This window comes from Laccaria bicolor, genomic scaffold, assembly GCF_000143565.1.
Source record: "Laccaria bicolor S238N-H82 LACBIscaffold_60 genomic scaffold, whole genome shotgun sequence".
Classification (NCBI taxonomy): domain Eukaryota; kingdom Fungi; phylum Basidiomycota; class Agaricomycetes; order Agaricales; family Hydnangiaceae; genus Laccaria; species Laccaria bicolor.
In genome coordinates this window covers 49876-65514 of record NW_001889931.1, presented here as the reverse complement: position 1 = coordinate 65514, position 15639 = coordinate 49876, and the positions used below count along the sequence as shown (strand labels likewise).

The 15639-nt window shown below is 49.7% G+C and overlaps 5 protein-coding genes across 5 annotated transcripts; 2 read left to right on the top strand and 3 right to left on the bottom strand.

The window, feature by feature from the left end:
- Positions 1 to 308: 308 nt before the first annotated feature.
- On the bottom strand, positions 309 to 720 carry LACBIDRAFT_314321 (uncharacterized protein; the record flags this gene model as incomplete). The annotated part of the gene is made up of 3 exons (XM_001888878.1): positions 309 to 419; positions 472 to 529; positions 629 to 720. 3 exons carry the CDS (start codon positions 718 to 720, stop codon positions 309 to 311), a joined length of 261 nt encoding a protein of 86 aa, XP_001888913.1.
- Positions 721 to 1122: 402 nt separating this feature from the next.
- Positions 1123 to 4674, bottom strand: LACBIDRAFT_396180 (mycorrhiza-induced mitochondrial AAA ATPase BSC1; the record flags this gene model as incomplete). The annotated part of the gene is made up of 8 exons (XM_001888877.1): positions 1123 to 2154; positions 2217 to 2347; positions 2406 to 3022; positions 3079 to 3524; positions 3576 to 3801; positions 3862 to 4416; positions 4467 to 4483; positions 4540 to 4674. The coding sequence occupies 8 exons, from the start codon at positions 4672 to 4674 to the stop codon at positions 1786 to 1788; spliced, it is 2496 nt and encodes an 831-aa protein (XP_001888912.1). The 3' UTR covers positions 1123 to 1785.
- A 2023-nt stretch (positions 4675 to 6697) lies between these two features.
- LACBIDRAFT_334161 (uncharacterized protein) lies at positions 6698 to 10406 on the bottom strand (the record flags this gene model as incomplete). Its single annotated transcript, XM_001888876.1, has 8 exons — positions 6698 to 6903; positions 6960 to 8010; positions 8265 to 8327; positions 8495 to 8568; positions 8626 to 9194; positions 9244 to 9688; positions 9758 to 9997; positions 10361 to 10406. 8 exons carry the CDS (start codon positions 10404 to 10406, stop codon positions 6698 to 6700), a joined length of 2694 nt encoding a protein of 897 aa, XP_001888911.1.
- A 427-nt stretch (positions 10407 to 10833) lies between these two features.
- LACBIDRAFT_314317 (uncharacterized protein) lies at positions 10834 to 11066 on the top strand (the record flags this gene model as incomplete). Its single annotated transcript, XM_001888924.1, has 2 exons — positions 10834 to 10929; positions 10983 to 11066. The coding sequence occupies 2 exons, from the start codon at positions 10834 to 10836 to the stop codon at positions 11064 to 11066; spliced, it is 180 nt and encodes a 59-aa protein (XP_001888959.1).
- A 1090-nt stretch (positions 11067 to 12156) lies between these two features.
- LACBIDRAFT_314316 (uncharacterized protein) lies at positions 12157 to 15145 on the top strand (the record flags this gene model as incomplete). Its single annotated transcript, XM_001888923.1, has 10 exons — positions 12157 to 12487; positions 12558 to 12592; positions 12640 to 12992; positions 13046 to 13626; positions 13684 to 13757; positions 13924 to 13986; positions 14038 to 14116; positions 14168 to 14526; positions 14581 to 15041; positions 15100 to 15145. The coding sequence occupies 10 exons, from the start codon at positions 12157 to 12159 to the stop codon at positions 15143 to 15145; spliced, it is 2382 nt and encodes a 793-aa protein (XP_001888958.1).
- Positions 15146 to 15639: the final 494 nt, after the last annotated feature.

Genomic DNA, 15639 nt, shown 5'->3' with positions numbered 1-15639 from the left:
TGGTATAAAGCTTTGGCAGATAGAATGCGATACGTTGAAAAAAAAAAACGGAGCGGAAGGAAAAAGCTGAGTCCTGCGCTGACGATGAAGGACAGTCTCGTCGGTATTTACCTCTAGAAAATGGTTTAGAAACGAAAGGTTCGAAGCGGGAGGATAGAGACTCATGATGTGAGAAATATATCATAACGAAAAGATGAGATTGGCAATCCCGTCTTTAAAACGGTTGAGGTCTCCAAAGTGCGATGCGAAGCTTGAATATCGGGTTGGGTGTCCTGATGAAAAGGGATAAGCAAGATGTTCGATTGCAATCATCGATAACGAGAATCCCAGACGGGGTCCCTATCAATCGACGTGATGTTTAATGATAACCACACGTTCAACTCAAAGATTTCAGCGTAATGCTCTAGCCAGTTGGCAGGCTGTTAATCCTGATCAGTAAGGGTTCCAGCGGACGATATCATGTCGGCTTACCTTCACAACTGGAGCATAGACTGGCCACGTCGGTGGGAATAGAAATAGGGGAGAAAAGCTTCGAACTCATGGAAGATAAGAGGCATATCATCGTTGATCGATCATACTCTATGAAGAAATGAAGTTAGCTGCCGTCCTCATAGTCAAACCCACAAACAGGATCATGCAGACACGAAGCCTCATACCTGTCCCGAGGATATGTGAAGGTGTTTCAACCTCGCCAAACTCACTCTGTCCGGCCTCCAACATTGAGCACCGTCGAGTCTCCGTCTTAAATTTAAACTCGCTCTCCCTCCGTCTTTGCTCCCCCACCGTCCATGATTAGTTGATCAGTGAGGAACTGGATCATCTAGTCCTGAAGTTCCAGAAGAGGGAGTTGTGTAACATATCGCGCCAGGTGGTTCTCCGTATTGAGGAGACTAGAAACAGCCTTGCAATAGGAGGTGGCGAACCAGGATTTTTTTTGCGTCAAGATTTTGGGGAACGGATGTGCCTGGCCTGCGGGAGTGGTCTAAGTAGTATGTCATGAGTCTTCGTTCGAGTAGGTTATCACGGCCCCTGGTAAAGGGGTCTTATAAGGGCAATGGATGCAGAGGTGGAAGTCGAAGATCAAATGCTGAGTGTCATCAAGAACGTTGAAATTTCATTTTTGCCTTGAACGAACTGTATTTCAATCTACTAGGATTCGAGAGGACGGAGCAATCGAGACGAAAAACCAATATGTACACCAGAACAACATACGACAAACGGCAATCGAAAGCAAAAAAAGAGGGCGTTATGGGGAGTAAGTAAGTGGTGCAAGGAAAGTCAATAAACAAACTTGCACAAATGGGCGGTGGTGGTTTCTTATCAAACGTAAAAGAGGGGGTTGTACGTTGAGGGGTTGAAAATGAAGATATGATAGCTTGGATGGTGGTGAGTACGTATACAGTTGCAGGTAGACAGATAACCGAAAAAGAAAAAAGAAAGCGACAAAAAAAAAAAAAGAAGGAAAAGCAAGATGGGGGTAGAAAGAAAGTGGCATCAAGTAAAATACCCCGCCAACCGCGCAATCTGCATGAGCAGAGCGTACAGCTGGAAGATGTACACCTGGTAAAGGGCCGTGAACGGCACAGATGCCAGCGCAAAGCCAGCAGTGTGTCGCGTAGCCAGGGCCTTGGATGCTTCTTGTCGGTCGGATTCAGTAGTCAGAGGAGGGATTGACACGGAGAGGGCAGGTTTGACGGAGGAAGGAGCGGGAAGGTTCGAACTTGTAACGAGGACGTAAGAATGTTCACGGTCTTCTGACAACATCTCGGGTTTACCGCCATCTAGTCACGGCACTTCACCCCACGACGACGACGCAGAGGAGGACACAGCCGACTGAGGAGCAACATTCTCCTCATCGCTGTCCACGTCACTCTCAACAACACGCACTTCCTCCGCCTCTGCTGGCTCTGCCACGACCTTCGTCTCAGTCACCACGCTCTCAGCCTTCTTCTTCTCTTCCTCCTCCGCCTCCTTCTTCTTACGCTCCACTTCCTCCCGCTCTTTCTCCCGCAACTGCTGCCTCATCTTCTCCAACTCTTCCTCCTTCTCCTTTTCAGCCAAACGCGCCTTGACCTTCTCAAGCTCAGCGTCCTTCTTCTCCTGCGTCTTCTTCTCCTCCGCCTTGGTTTGAGCCTCCTTTTTCCTCCTCTCACGCTGAGCAAAAAAAAAACATCAGTCACTTGTTGGAATAAAGATCAAGAAAAAGGGACACATACAAGAGCCTTCTCACGAACTTCCCTAGCCTCCTTCTCGCGCTTCAGCCTCTCACGCATCTCACGCTCGCTCACAACCCAATCTTCTACACCATTCGCAGCAGCATCAGGTTGGGCTTTATACTTCAACAAATCTGTTTTTTTTCAGTCAGCACTTGCCCCAACCCAACCACAAGAAAAAGGGCAACTCACATCCCTGTAGCGCAGCAACGCTAAACTCCTCCTCCGGAACCCCATCCGCAAAGCGCTGAGCCAGAATAGCAAGCGTCCGCTTATCCAGCGGCGCAGCCGAATGCTTCGTGTTCAGCACGCTCGCAGTAGGCGGCGGAGGCAAATAAGCAGTATTCGTAGCTCCAAACTGGTTCTTATCTACCGGGGCTGCTGCAGCTACCAACGTTGACGACGAGTCAGATGGCGGTGAACCAGATTGTGTCCGTGGCGGAGGAGGCGTGTTCGTCCCAGAGCCCAAAGGAGAAGGAGACATGGGCGGGGAAGAGAGGAGAGAGGTCGCAGATGAGGCTAAGCTTGAGGAAAGGGACCATAACGAGGATGGTGTAGAACCTGAATTTGAGGGCGTGGGAATAAATTTCCTTGGAGTCGATGGAGGAGATGACGGCTCGAATTCAATGTCCACGTTGATGCTCTTCAGCTGCTGTTCGTCCGCTTCTTCCTCTTCTTCAGCGCAAGGGAAAAAGTTGCGGAAGAGGGCCTCGGCTTGCCACTTGCTTGCATTCTTGAACTCGACCCAAACGTCCATGCGGCCAGGTCGAGACAGGGCGGGGTCGAGACGCTCCAAGTGGTTGGTCGTACTACACAATCAAGTTTCAACAAACGAGGGCGCTAAAAAAGCAAAAGGGTCACTCACGCAAAGAGCAACCTGCCTTCAGCAGCAGCAACACCATCAAGCGCGTTCAAAAGCCCGCTCAAGCTCAAGGTGTTCACATCGCTCATCTGCTCACCACCACGGCCCCTCCTCCTGCGTCCACTCCCCCCACTACCACCACTACCCCCTTCCTGGTTCTGCTGCTGAGGGCCCTCCTTCTTCTCCTCTTCTTGATCGTCGTCGTCACGGCTCACGCTCCTTACGAAAGCAGCGTCCAGATCTTCCAACAGGACGACGCATCGCGCAGGAACACGGCCCATCAGGGTAGTCAGAGTCGAGTCTGATATCCACGAAGCCGACAGTGAAACGACGTAGATGTCCAGTTGGAGCTGCCCAGCCAGAGCATGGATGAGTGAGGACTTGCCCGAGCCTGGCACACCGTGTAGAAGGTAGCCACGGCGGAATGGAATTCCACGGTCTGCGTACCACTATAATTTTCAATTATTTATTTATTTAATTTTATTTTGAGGTTAGCATACCTTTTCGCTTTTGAGGAAATCGCGGGTATCGTCGAAGAGCATCTCTTTAACGCCTGGGTTGAGGACGATGCTCGCCATGGGACGTTTGTGGCGGGAGTCTGTCCACCTCCAAGAACCATGGGAGTCCGCGAAATAAATCTGAATCCGGTGTACAGCCTCAGCCTCGTACTCTTTTTTCGCCTGCAACACGAGCTGTTTAAGGATCGTGTTTGAGCGAGCAACAACGCTGTATTACCACATCAGCCCGAGGTAAAAAAAAACAAACAGACTAGAATTGAAGACAAACCTAATCGACAGCATTTCGCACCCAGTCTCCTGCTTCCTGCCCCTCTTCACGCGTAACCAGTGCCCACGGTAATAAATCGTGTGTGTCGTGTCGGCAGTAGGCTGGAATACGATACGGGTCTTTGGTCTGCCTTCTCCGTCTTCGCCCGCAGCCGCATCGTCAATGTCCCACTGGTCCCACTCTTCGTCCGCAGCATTAGACCCACCAGGACCCGTGGTACGGGTGGTCGTCTCAAACTCGCGGGACCGTTGCCATTCCGGTCGGCGCGAGAGCCAGAGCATGAGCCAATCATATGGATAATCTTCTTCACTGAAGTGGGCTGTTAGGAAAAATGCTGGGAAGAGAGGTGGCGTTAGTGGGGTTTTAAGACGGGGTTTAGATAGATAGCGAGCGAGCAAGTGGCAGCAACAGCAGCGACGACGAAGGCACAGGCAGGACACGATATGTGGCACTGATGTATGTGTCTGTGTGTGCGAAACTTGATAGAGAGGCGCCGAAGTGGCGGTATAGCCTCGGCGGCTCTCATGATCAGGCCATCTGTCGTTGCTGTTGCCGCTGTATAATATCCCCAGATGGGGAGGTATAACAATAGAGAGAGGACTTACAGTTCACGAAATGGGACCTATGAGAAATGGCAACGTCAGCTCGTCGTGGCCACTTTTGAAGGAATGGAAGCACATACCAAGCCGAACTAGACACCCGCCGTGCAGTTTCGACTGTGCCTCCGAGAACGACGAGCTTCATGCCATCGACGACCGACGAACCGCCTGCACCGCCTACGAGAGGCTGGATGAGGGACTTGAGTGCATCCATCGACTGGACTGAGTCAGGGTGGGTGAGTGTGGAATAATGGTGGTAAATGAGACAAGGGTGAGAAGTAAGGTGGTGAAATGGTGGTCAAGAGCGAAGAGAAATAAAGCAAAGTTGGTGGTATAAGAGGACAGAGATGAGCTGGTGTGACAGGCGTATGTCGCGGGGTTTCTTGAAAGTGTGACTAGGAATCAATGGGGAAGTATAAGAGGCGGTTCCGAGTGCTATACAACGCAGCAAATTGATGGAATGGTACTGGGAGCTGTGTAGGGCTTGCAAGAGGAGATAAGCTGTTGAGGTCAATCAGAGTCAGGACGCGTCAGCAGTGGTAAAGTGACTAGCAACAACCTGCCTCGAGGCATCAATCACCAACTCCGTCCACCGGCCCGGATCCCCGTCTCTTCACCCCCATCCTCCGCGACCTGTGGGCTTCTGGACGTCACTTTCGCTGCTGTGCATACGTGGGTAATGATCATTGCCCAAAAGACACTGCCTCTTTCCTATGACAATGACATCTCAACGAAATCCTCCGTTCAACGATTCTAATACGCTCCGGGCTGCGTGCGCCACCGGCAAGGGCAAAAAGACGGTGAGATCATTGAGCGACGCAGGACACAATAATTCACATCTACTTACCTTCTTCCTCCATCCTTTCGATCCTAAGCAAGCTAAGATTGCTCAATTTCCATGAAACAACCTCGGTTTTCCAGATATGAACAGGTCCTCACCTTGGGAAATTGGCGATTCCTCCTCCATCCACTGAGCCCTGGCACTGGGTAAATGAATCCATTGCCCATTCTTCAAAACGCGCGACTTCAATTTCCGGTGGGAGATACGGAGGCCTTTCAGCCAAAAAAATGTTGGGATAAATCGTCTTGGAGAATATGGACGACACGCCTCACCAACGTTGGACCTATACGATCATCACTAGCATATCCACCTGACGTTGGAATCTCCCCAACTCGGGAAAGGCGTGTCCCAGTTCTAAAATTCCTCCTATTGCCGATTGTAAAAATGCATACTTGATGCATACATGCGCCTTCGGTCTTCCCTTTTTTTCCGATGTATCCTCGTTCGGAGTTCCTTGATGTACCAATGGGCAGCGATATGAAAAGGAATACGTAGGCGCGAAAGAGAGGCAAAGAAAGAAGGAAGAAAATATCGTCTTCGAATGTATGTAATAATATAATCATTATCGATTTCACGCCCTATCGATGGCCGTCGACATGTCAACATTTCGATGGATTATCAGCTGTAATGCTCTGACACAATTTGAATGAGCGCGCGCGAGAATGTACTTCCAATTGCACATCTAACATTAACCATCTACATGAATTCATACATTAGGGGCGCAGTAACCCAAGTAAAAGAGAGTCTTTCATAGATATATGCGCCCTGAACTCAGATTGCGACTCGGAGGAAGCCAGTCAGATGTTACAAACGAGGCCTGGACGTCGGACCGCCGTTGAACAAAAGATGACGCATGTGCATGAGGGTGGCGAGCTCCTGAGGGCTGAATGATAACAGCATGGGATGGAGAGGAATCGAATACTGAGGACCACCATCAAACAAAAGATGAGGCGTGTGCATGACGATTTAGGGGAAGGGCTGCGAGCTCCTGAGAGGGCTGATGACAACAGAACAAAAGATGGCCTCAGGCATGTGCATGAGGATCTGAGGCGAGGGTGGCGAGCTCCTGAGAGGGCCGAATTACAACGGCATGACTCTGAGAGGGAGAGGAACTGAAGATTGTTTTAAAGAGTGATGGACATTGGAAGGGTTGAGGAAGCCTCCGCAGGAGGTGTGGAGAGACAGAGCGAACCAGAAGGATTGGAGGGGCCGTGGGAGGACCAAACGAGGACAGCACGAGGACAAGAGTAGTTCAATCACCATTCCGGCGGGACATTGGAAAGGGTAGAAGAAACCCCCGCGGTAAATATAGGAAGAGAGAGCGAAGTAAATTACAGTCGTAAAACGGAGGATGGAGGAGGTTGTCCCGCAACTCGCTGAGAACATGCCACCGGGCCTACTCATCACCACGCGGCGCTGCCCCCGACATGGGTCTTTCGGTTTCAATGCTCGAATCGTGTTTGAGTTCATTTGACCATAGGGCGGATTTCAGCTGCGGATTGGTTTTGAGACCTTTGCGACGCCCAAGAAGAGAAGCGGGAGTAGTGAAGTCTCCAATATGATGGGTTTTTTTGCTACCTGGCAAATGACCATCCATATGGTCTGGAATATACTCATCAGCGAATGCGCAACAAAGATCTGCAGAGTTGGACTCTTACTCTTCAAGTTGTGCTTCGCAGTGAAGGTCTGAGGGCATAACGGACATTGAAACCTGTTACCGTCTATCCCCCTTTCTTTACTTGCCGCACGTTGTCTCTGCGTGGCAATCGTCGTACGCGGGTGGGTTGCACCGGCAGACTGACTATGGGCCAGTGGAAGGACCTTTTCGGCGAGAGGATCAGTGCCCAACAAGTCGGATATTGGTGCGCCATATTCAGTACCAGGGGCTGAGTCAGACATGATATGATCTCTAACACCTGCTGCATTTCCTGGTTCTAGATCTTCAAGTGTTTCGTGGAGTTGGGTGGATGATTCGGGATCGTGACGGTTTGAACTGTTAGCTGGAGAGAGGCTAAGTCTACCTCTGACGATGCCTCGTGAAAACTCCTCCTCCACCAGGAGGTGAGATGCGCTTCGTCCACTGGAGCTGGAAAAGTTGTTGTGGGGCATGACATCACCCCCATCAGCATTTTGCCATTCATATGTTTGGGAGGTGGGCACGGGCAAGGTATCATGCGACATGTGATATATTTCATCGTCAGAAGGAGCTTGAATATGAAACTCGGCATCCCTGCGAACTAACTTTCCCTCCAGGTAGTTCAAGTTTGCCTGGGTTGAATCCTCAAACAAGTCAGATTTCGCATCATCATTGACATCGTCAGCCGACTCTTCGATGTTAGACTCATGAGGAGAGGCCAAGAAACTCTTGAAGACTCCAGGGGGTTTCGAATAGGATATTTCGAAGGAGTCGAAATTTTGCGAAGACCTTTGTTTTCGATCTTCAAGTAGAAGGAAGTTTTCAACGAAGTCATTGTCGTCGTCCTGAGAACGACTATAGTCGTCAAACTCATCCAGAGCAGCGGAGCATCTAAACACTTGCCTCACCAGAACCATGACATGTGTGGAATCTGATATCTTCGTTGTCATCAAATGTTTTCTTGAAGGACCGAGGGGAGTCAACCTCCATGTCAGACGGGGATGTCTCAGAAAGATCGAAAAGTTGCGAAGGCCATAATTTTCGATTTCCGAGTAAAGGGCGATCTTCGACCTCTGCTCTGACAGAGACACCAGATGATGTCCTGAGGTCTTGTAATGGCCTTGCTTTCTCTTCTAGGTAGACGGTTCCTGGGGAAATGATGTTGACACCTTGTCAACACCGTATTTAGTCAACCTCACCATTCTTCTCTTCAACGATATGAAATGCTTCTTGAATCCGACGTGGAAGGTCTTGGGCTGTACACGTCCAATCGACATCCTAGCATCCGCTTTGCACCTCAAATCAATCGATGAAGTTCACGGCTCACCGAGTCTCGGATCACAGAGCACCAATCGTTGTCATGGACGACTACAACTTTCGCTGTGGGGCACTATGAAAGTTCAAGGACAGATTAGTGGCAAACTTTGAGTTTGCATGTAATAATAAGCGGCACCTTTCGCAGGATCATGTTAATGACATAGGTAGCGGGGTGAGTTGCTGTTGTCTTCAAGATAACGAATATTTGAAGAGGGGTCTGATACAACCAGAAGTGCTGACCTGTGCAGGGGTCATTGAGTCGGTGACCTCGGAGTTACCTCCGCGACTATGACCACGGAAAGAGCTGATCCCGCCTTGAAAATGTTATCAGTTGGAATGCACACAATCACAAGAGACAGGAAACAACATACCTGGAAGTGAACTTATGGCACTGTTCTTGGGAGGCTGCGCCGATGCTCGCTCTTTCGCTTTTGAAGCCGCTACCTTCAATTGCAAACGTTCCCAGCCATCATGACCAAGTTTCAGGGTAAGAGATCGAATGAAGGTGCACTGATTTCGTGGAGGGGCTGAGCCTTGAACGCCTAGGTCCATAAGCTCATCTTCTTCGGGTCCAACCTTCGCCTCCACTATGCCCTTGTAGTTCCAAGCATACGTAGGATACGAAGGCTGTTGATCATAACGTTCATCACCAACAACGTCAAAGCTTAACAAGGTTACGCTGCCTTCAGGACGTTTCGACTGGAGATGCGAGTAGGTTGCAATTCCCCAAGCGGTGGTCTTGTCACAACCTGTTACCATGTGAAGTTTGCCATTATCAATTTCCCGACCGCTAGGTCCATTGGCATACTGATACCAGCTTTCAACGTGAATCGATGCGTAATCCTTGAATCTGCTGATATTTTGCAAATTTTCGTGATAAGCTCCTTGAGGCATGATTAGAACGGCACCGTCAGAACCAGAGCACTCGAATGTTTTTTCACTAGAACCTCATGAGCACCTCTGAGATGTAGAAGGGATAGGCGACTAACCCCTGTTTTTGTATAGACGTGCAGCACGTGCTGGCCATATGGCTGTGCGAAGAATGGGCACGAACCTCGGAAACATCTGCAGGTCTGAGCACAAGGCAAGTGAAGCCTTCGGGCAGCTCGACAGGGTTATTGGGATGTCCTGCCGGGAGACAGACGTTGAAAAGAAAGTCAAAGCTACCATCCCATGCGAAGATCCCAACATCACCGATGCTGACACCTTGTCGTCGGTATGAGCGAGGAAGCCTCATGTTGGGTTGAGGAATCCAGAGAGGAAAACCATGCCCTTCGAGACACATGTGACGCTGGTAGATGGAGATACTGGATTCTTTTTCAACTGGATCGCCCTCCTGTGTTGGTGGAGACTGCCCGGCGTCAGCAGGTTGGGCATGTTGAAAAGAGAAAAAGCCAACCTCGATTTCGGGATATACTTCGCTCCCACCAAGGCCTGAATGGCATCATCACGAAGTAAGAACTAAACCCAGTTTTCTCATGGAAAACCATTGACACCACGTACCTGAATCGGGGGACGCACAGAACTCCTCCGGCGAGCTTTGCTCTTGGTTTGATGCAGGTGAAGTGCTAGAACAGGGTAGATCCCTAACCGAGGATGAAGTGCTACCACGAGGCGAGTCTCCAACCGAGCCCAAAATGAGGGGATTTCTGACGGACAACCCAGAAGATGTGTCAGAGTCAGACCCCCCAATACCTAAGTGCTTGATGATTAGGAGGACTTCAAAGATATGAAGCATGCGTACTGATATTGAAATTCAATGTAGCCCTGTTATGGTCCCTCTGCGAGTTCATAATTTCCCCACCGCCGGAATGGCATTTGAATTACTCTTCTCATGCCATTCTCGTTCAGCCCCCCACAAGCTCGTCACCTTCCCCTCCAACCCTTCTGCTTCGCTCTCCCTACCTCCTGCAGAGACCTCTTCAGCCCTTCAGGAGCTCGCCACCCTCACTTTAAACCTTTCATGCACATGCCTCGCCTTTTGTTCGTTTGTAGCATCTGACTCGCTTCCTCCAAGTCGTACTCTGAGTCTAGGGCGCATATATGTATGGCTGGCTCTCTGCTTCTTGGGTTACTGCGCCCTTGTCGGTGTATGACTCCGCGTACCTACGTAGAATCGATGGTTAATGTTAGATGCGTAGTGGAGGTCCATTTATATCCATGCGCCCCATTGTTTTCTAGGGCGAGATATCGGAGCTGCAGCTTCCAATGCTGATGACAATAAGATTGTCTCTTTGACGGTGCTAGTGCTGGTGGAATGTGGATGCCAGTGGAACGGGACGACAGTAACTTTGAAGTCGATGATAGGAGGCGGGACTCGGAATTGAATGCATAACCGTCCGCGTCAAGCTCTACGCGATGGTGTCCAGTGCCGTTTGTCATGGATTCGACCATCACCGTGCCAGTCCTTGGTGCCAGGAAGCTGACGCGAACACGATCAAAAATGTCCAAAGCATTCACACTTCTTGGCATCTGCCACTTACCACGACCACCCTCTCGAACTCTCCATCTACAAACGTCGACGACTCCTCAACATCTCAAGCATCGCCATCGTTGTAACTTTGTTCCTTCCTCGATTTATGTGCAGGAAACGTTCCACATACGGACACGTCTCATCAACGAGGATGATCAACGACTGTGTGGACATGCAGGAAAACGACGAGGAATCATCTCCGGTTAGGCCAGATGCTCATCTATGCCACAATACTATCTTAACGTGTTTTGTTAGGAGTTTTGTGGTTTGTACCCAAGAAGGACCCATGACGGACCGTTTGAAAAGTTCAAACTCCAAAATAGGGGACGACAGAGGTAGCATAGAAGCCCCCTTGGTAATAAAAAGACAAAGGCTTCTCCGCAATGACAAGCGAAGGGTGCGTCAATTTTGATCTTGGAGTCTATATATTGGTCTGACTTCGTCACTAATACTAGGCCATGTTTTTTTCCGCACATTTCGTCTTCAAGTGCACTGGGTCTGATGGTCAAGGGTTACATAGCAAATCCAAAAGATATCTTGAGAGCAGGGTTATGATTTCCACCCCTACGTACTTAGCTAGTAGTGCTATGGTACCAAATGTTTTCGCCTGCACTTTTCATCATGATTTCGGTCTTCGAATTCTTCTTGTCATTTTATTGGATTTCACTCCGTCTTCAACACCATCTCAGCACCATCAGGCTCCTGTACATCTACAAAACCCAAAAAGAGGATGGGGGCGAGGGCGACAAGATCAACAGCAGCATCTGCATCAACACCACGTTCTTTGGTCAAATGCCCGTGAGGCCTGCGGCATTCTGCCACTTGATTGTGTTTTTCAATTCAAAACCTCTGATTTGCTGCCACTCCATCTAGTTCGTCATACTTTCTGAGGCAGCGTTGACGAACATAAGGAAATCTTATGAACGACACTGCCAGGAAATCGAAGGACCAGTCGTGAAAAACGAGGACGGGTCACGGAAACCCAAAGCCCATGAAAACCCGACGTTTTACATCAGTCCCGACCGCGTTTCGTTTCCCTCGTTCATTTTTCAATACTCCGCCATTCACATTGAGCTGCTGAGGTCAAAAAGTCGCGCAAGAACGCGTTCCGCCAGCGCGACCTGCGGTCACAAGGAGGCAATGGAAACAGGCACCAATATCTTGAATAGCGATGACAAACTCGGCAAGTGAGCATGGGAAATGCGCCTTGACTGAAAGCGCCCAGGCAAACCTGTGCTTACGCATGGTTAATTGGCACCTCCAAATCGTTAGGTTGAAATGAAGTCAAAGAGACGTAGGACTAGGTCCACCTCGACAGTCCGCGATACGAGGGCCGCGCCTCGAGTACAGAGCACAAGCTCGTACGTTGGTTCTCAACTTGCATGCAACTAATCATTCTAAACCGTTGCTAGGGCATCCTTTCTCTCGCATGCTTCATCCACAAGTGTGCACGGTGGGGAATTTGCCGCCTCACAGAGGGACCACAATAGGAATACATTCATTATCAGTACATATGCTTCGTATCTTCCAAGACGTCCTAATCATTGGGAAGCACTTAGATAACCATATTGGGGGATCTGACTCCGACACATCACGTTCGACCTTGGCCGTCAGCAATTCTATCACTTCGGGCTCGATTGGAGACCCACCTCATGCTAGCAATTCATCCTCGGTTAGGGATCTGCCCTGTTCGAGCACTTCGCCCGCATCAAACCAAGAACGGAACTCGTTGGAAGAGTCCAGTGTGTCCACCGATTCAGGTACGTACTCTCTCAATGGTTTTCCAAGAGAAACTGGGTTCGATTCTTACTCCGTGATGATGCCATTTAGGTCTTGGTGGGAACGAAGTATCTCCCGAAATCGAGGTTGGCTTTTTCTCTTCTTAGCATGCCCAACGGCTGACGCCGGGCAGTCTCCACCCACAGGGGAAGGCGATTCCGTTAAAGAAGAATCCAGTAACTCCATCTACCAGCGTCATATGTATCTCGAAGCGCATGGTTTTCCTCTTTATATTCCTCAGCCCAACATGACACTCCCCCCCTCATATCAAAAGCAAGGTGTCAGCATTGGCGATGTTGGGATTATCACTACAGATGGGGCCTTCGACTACCTTTTTAATGCCTGCTCGCCCGCTGGGCACCCAAGTAACCCTGACGAACTTCCCGAAGGCTTTTTTCCGTTTGAGTTGAAATCAACAGATATTTGCAAATTCCCTGTTCATCTTTCGCACAGCCATTTAGCCAATCGGGCTGTCAACAGGCGAGAGTAAGTCATTGATCCCTTCCACATCCCAGGGGTACTAGTAACGAATGTTGTAGCAGGACAACGTTTGAATGCTCTGGTTCTGACGGCGCTATTCTCGTGATGCCTCAAGGGGCATACCACGAAGATTTGCAAAACATTATGACATTTAGAGAATACGTATCGATCCACGCTGAAAGCTGGTATGTGTACGCGAAAGGGCGCGGTCGACAAGTTGGGAACAAGGAACTTCGCGTGGTCACGGGGTGTGACAAGACAATTTCGTGGGGAATCGCAACCTACTCGCGTCTCCAGTCGAAATGTCCTGAAGGCAACGTGTCCCTCTTAAGGTTCCATCCTGTTGGTAACGAAGGCCAAGGTCGACACTCTTCATATACAACGTACGAATGGGATTATGCAAGCGTGCTAGAGGCGAAGTCTGGTCCTGAAAAGGATGAGCTTATGAATTTGGAGGTCACCGGCTCCGAGCCTCCACGAAATCAGTGCACCTTCATCCGGACGCATACCGCTGCTATCGGTGCTGATGACTGGGAGCGTATCGAATTGAAGGTAGCGTCTTTAGTAAAGGATCAAGCATCGGTGCGATCCCCCCAGAGCCCTTTCCCTTCAGTTTCAGGCGCCATAAGTTCTCTTTCAAGTACGCTGTCTTCTGCTTCCCCTGATTGTGGGCACTCCAACCGACATCATTTTCAAGGTCGCATGGGCTTCTTGCGTGGTTATGGTCGCGGAGGTAACTCCGAGGAGACTGATTCAATGACCCCTGCACAGGTCAGCAATTCTGGTTGTATCATACCATCCTCGAATGTTCACTATTTCGAAGACAGCAGCAACTCATCCCGCAACCTATGTTATTGACATGATGATGCGAAAGGTGGCGCTTAACAATACACACAAACGCAAAACCTGCCACTGATTAATCTTTGAACTTTCATAGTGTCCCAAAGCGAAGGTTGTAGTTGTCCATGACAGCGACTGGTGCTCGGTGATTCGCGACACAGTGAGCCGTGATCTCTTCGTCAATTGATTTGACGTGTAAAGCGGATGTTAGGATGTTGATTGGACATGTACAGCCCAAGACCTTCCACGTCGGATTCAAGAGGCATTTCATATCGTTCAAGAGAATAACGGTGAGGTTGATTGACTACGGTGTTGTCAAGGATTCCACATTTTCTCCCCAGGTACCGTGTACCTAGAAGAAAAAACACCAGCTCAAGACCTCAGTACATCATGTGACGTCTCTGTCAAATCAGAGGTCGAGGATCGAAAGCCAGGGTCTTCGCAATCTTCCGATTCATTCGAAACATCCCCTTCAGACATGCAAGTTGACGCTCCTGGTGGAAAGAACACTATGGAACAGAGGGCAAGTTTGAGCACACTCGAACAGACCGATTACTATGGGTCAAGCCCTGCTCACCCCCCCCTAGCTACCCCGCTGTCGTCTCAGCCACCCCCTTTGGTGGGCTCAACCTATAAAGCGAAACCACTGATAAAGAGAGCGTCCATAGCATGCGTTAAATGCCGCGACCGCAAAGTAAAGGTATGCCTCTGCGGCCTCACTTCAAATTGCTTACTCAGTTTTTATTCCGTCAAGTGCATTCCTGTACCCAATGAGGAACCTCCTCGGCGGTGTACTAGGTGCAAAGAAAAAAATCAGCCGTGCCAGTACTTGACTGTCACCCCAGAGTCGGAACAGAGGGGAAGTCAGCCCCCGCCAGCACAGACGGATTGCTATCCATACTACGAATCAAGCCGTCCCCCAGCTACCCCGCTTTACGCTCAACCACTCTCTTTCGTGGACTCGACCTATCCCTATCCCCAGCCACGCTTTTCCAGTCAACTCGAACCATACCCAACCTCTGCCCAGAACACAGGCCACCATAACACGCCGCCCAACATGTACCCTAGGCATCCAGTTTTCTCGTTCGCTACCCCGCCTTTGCCTTTTCCCTACACGCAGTCACCGTCGCCAACCCGCTTCGGACGAGATCCATCTGGGAATTATGGTATTTCGACCACTTACCAAGCTCAGTCTACGCAACAGTTGCCAACGAAGTGAGTTGATTCTTAAAATGCGCGCGTTTTTTCTTTGCTGAGCCTTGGGTTGCATTAGCCAGCAGTTCTACGATAATCAGGAGTCGCGTCAGGACTCAGGATAACAACTAGCTGTTAAGATTCCTACCTTTTAATCGGACCCGTTTCCCCTTCTATGCCACTCTTCGTCGTCTCATTCCTGTCTCAAATTCCTGATCGATGATCATTTGCAACTTACCGACAGCAATCTTGAACATGCCTAGTCTGGGCCTTGTGGTAAGGTCAACATGGGCGTAAAAATAATGGTCACGTTTTGTTCCCACGGACCGCGTCGCGTTGTTAATTAGTTGTGCTTCGTCGACGAATTATACGTGTTTTCTCTGGCAATAATGCCTGAAACACCTGCAACCAAAAAGTTTACATTCAACTCTGCAGAGGGGTGGGCCCTCTCCCGCCAAATCCAACATAAACACGTCATCTGGTCCACATGACTACCAACTTCAGGGCATTACCTCAATGCTCGACAGAAACAACCTCCTTGCGATCTCGGCAACGGGATCAGGGAGATCTGCATATATGTACATGCTTATGCATGTCATACTTGCTATCCTGGAGGATC